The following is a 2,559-nucleotide window of genomic DNA, read 5'->3' as shown; positions in this document are numbered from 1 at the left end:
ACTTATAAACTTGCACGCTTAAACGGAGATCTCGTTCCTCACTATTGGAATGGAGAACACCTGCGCAAGTATTATCAATGAACAATTCTTCTTAAAGAATTGGCTTGTATTAATTTTACTTTTTACAAGTTTTGAAAAAGGGTTGGTCATTTTATGTGACTGATCGCTTATAAGTATAAGATCTTATTGATCACTCATACAGACATGTTTAGTCCATTTATTACAAGAAATAAAAGGGACTGTGCGCAAACAGTCATTTCTTTCCAATTATTGTATTTATTACAAGTATTTGCTCATTACTTGTGTTGTTTTGCTGTATTATAATTCTAGTCATATTGCTACAAGCAGTAATGTTCGAACAGGTTCTGGTCAAGGCAAGTGACCAAGGACCTAAAGCTCCTCGATCACTTGGGGGGCATATAAGGTACAAGTAAGCAAAGCTTATCGTTAAAAGGTATGTAAACACATGGGAAAAATAAGTGAAAGCATGCTAGGGTACTTAGAGTATTTTTCAAAATTTTGTTATTTTGTTAAATCACACCAAAATGCTATGCTAAGTTCGGTCATGCGAACATATGTTATAGTAAGATGCAAATATATTATAATATCAAAATGTATCCTTTTACACCACGAGCAGTCGCTGCTCGGATGTAATTGTTCAAATAAAAGTAAAGGCTGCCCATGCAGCAATAAAAAAATATATTGTCTTTACATCACGACCCGTAGGTCGTGCATTTAAAAAGATAAAAGTAAAAATAGAAAAAGACTAAGGAGCTGAAGGATCTTGAGGAGGGCTCTGATCGACGACGTCTGCAGCCTCATTGTCTGCCCCGTCCATCCCAGTGGCCAGCGAGATCTCAGGGGAAGCAGGAATCCTCAATCTTTCTTCCTCTGCCAGTCGACTAGCACAGTGAGCGAGCTCAGCGTTTCTTGCATTCTTAGGAAGGTAATTGAAGTTGGCCCCTGATTGTGCTTCCAGAAATCGTAGAAGCATCGAAGAGTGGCATTCTTGTACCTTTCCAAATTGCTGGCATTGGCTTTCTCAAGCTCCTCAATCCGGCCCTCCAAGGTTGTATTCTCCTGTCTACTCGCAGCCAAGTCCTCCTCGAGCTGTTTAGCCGCTCGGTAATTGATGCGGTTAGACTCCTTGAACTGTCCTTCTGCTCGGTGGCTTTGTCCAGAGACTTTTGCTTCTCCCTCAACTCCTCAGCCAATTTATTATTCTCCTCAAACACCACTGCAAGTTGTTTGGCATATTTTGCTGCGGCAGCTTTGAGTTCATCAGCATGTCGTTGCTCCAAATATTTGGCCTGCTCGGTAACAGCACTCGAGCGGAGACGACCGGCAATAAGGGTCAGCATTGCCTGCAGTCAGAGCAGAAGTTAGACTAACTGTTGAATATAGAAGAGCTATCTCCGCAGAAAAAGATGACTTACACTGGTAAACTCGTTCAAGGCGCGGTTTAAGATCAGGTCGACGTCCATCTCCTCTGTCGCGGACATCACCTCTTGGCAGCGGTCGTGCTTTAAAATTTTCATGACCCTGTCCTTGATCGATTTGAAGACGCGACCAGTTATGTCACCCCAGTCGAAGCAGGACCGGCTTGCTGAGTCTGGTCGGTTGGGGCCACTGGAGATGGAGTCGATCCGTCTGGAGCAGGGGGAGTTTGCTGCTCGTGAGGAGAAGGTGGAGTTGCATTGGCTGAGGGCCCATCCTCTGGGAGGCCTGCATTGGGAGGCTTCTTAGCCTGAGGCGCTTTGATGCTTTCCCCAGGATGCCTCTTGCTTGTTTTCTTTCTACTCGGGGGAGCCGCAAGAGCCTCAGGGGCGCTGTAAATTTTGAACACATTCTCGGAGTCCATGTCTGGAAAAGAAGCAAATAGTCGAACATTGAGATAGCATAAATGACTAAGTATATGACATCAGGAAAAGAAATAAAGAAAAATTGTAAGTGAAATACCCGAGCTATTATTACTGGTCGCTATACTATAGACTCTACTAGTCTCACATTCACTCTCTGACATGAAGAAGTCTGGACCTAAATTTGGAGCATATTTAAAATTGTCGTCCCCGTCGAATAGGTGACAAGGAATTGGCAAGCTATCTAAAAGCGAAATAACTGTACCATTCTCGTCTGAAGACTCGTCCAAGTGTTCGACAGGCTCGGTGGTCTTCTTTTTCCCCTTCCCCAAGGGGGCAGAGGGCCTTTCTACTGGAGGAGTACCAACAGGTTCCCTGATCATGACCTCGGTTTGTCTCCTTCGTGGAGGTGACATTGGTGGTTGTTGCTCAGGTTCTTCTCCACCCGTGGCACTCCCTAATGTTGACTCCCTCATGTCTTGATGAGGGGCCAAACGACCAACCAGCCTAAGGTTAGCCTCTGTGACCAGATGTTTGACGTTTTTTTCTACGTCAGTCATGTTGGCCAAGAGGGCTGATCTCAGCTCCATGTCTGGCGTTGGGTCTGGTCGCAGCCATGGGCCTGGAAGGCATTAAAAGTTTAAGAGAATGTGGAGGAGAACACTAAATAAAGAGTAACAGCCAGTGATACAAAGGTTTT

The 2,559-nt window shown here is 44.6% G+C and overlaps 1 protein-coding gene across 1 annotated transcript; it reads right to left on the bottom strand.

Moving 5' to 3' along the window:
* Window positions 1-766: 766 nt before the first annotated feature.
* Window positions 767-2,335, bottom strand: LOC133791696 (uncharacterized). The gene is made up of 4 exons (XM_062229614.1): window positions 2,224-2,335; window positions 1,583-1,863; window positions 1,154-1,364; window positions 767-963 (listed from the first exon to the last, which is right to left on the bottom strand). The coding sequence occupies exons 1-4, from the start codon at window positions 2,333-2,335 to the stop codon at window positions 767-769; spliced, it is 801 nt and encodes a 266-aa protein (XP_062085598.1).
* Between the last annotated feature and the right edge of the window lie 224 nt (window positions 2,336-2,559).

The sequence above is a fragment of the Humulus lupulus genome, chromosome 7 (genome assembly GCF_963169125.1).
Source record: "Humulus lupulus chromosome 7, drHumLupu1.1, whole genome shotgun sequence".
Lineage (NCBI taxonomy): Eukaryota > Viridiplantae > Streptophyta > Magnoliopsida > Rosales > Cannabaceae > Humulus > Humulus lupulus.
Note: the sequence above shows the minus strand (reverse complement) of the source record. Positions and strands in the feature narration are given on the sequence as shown.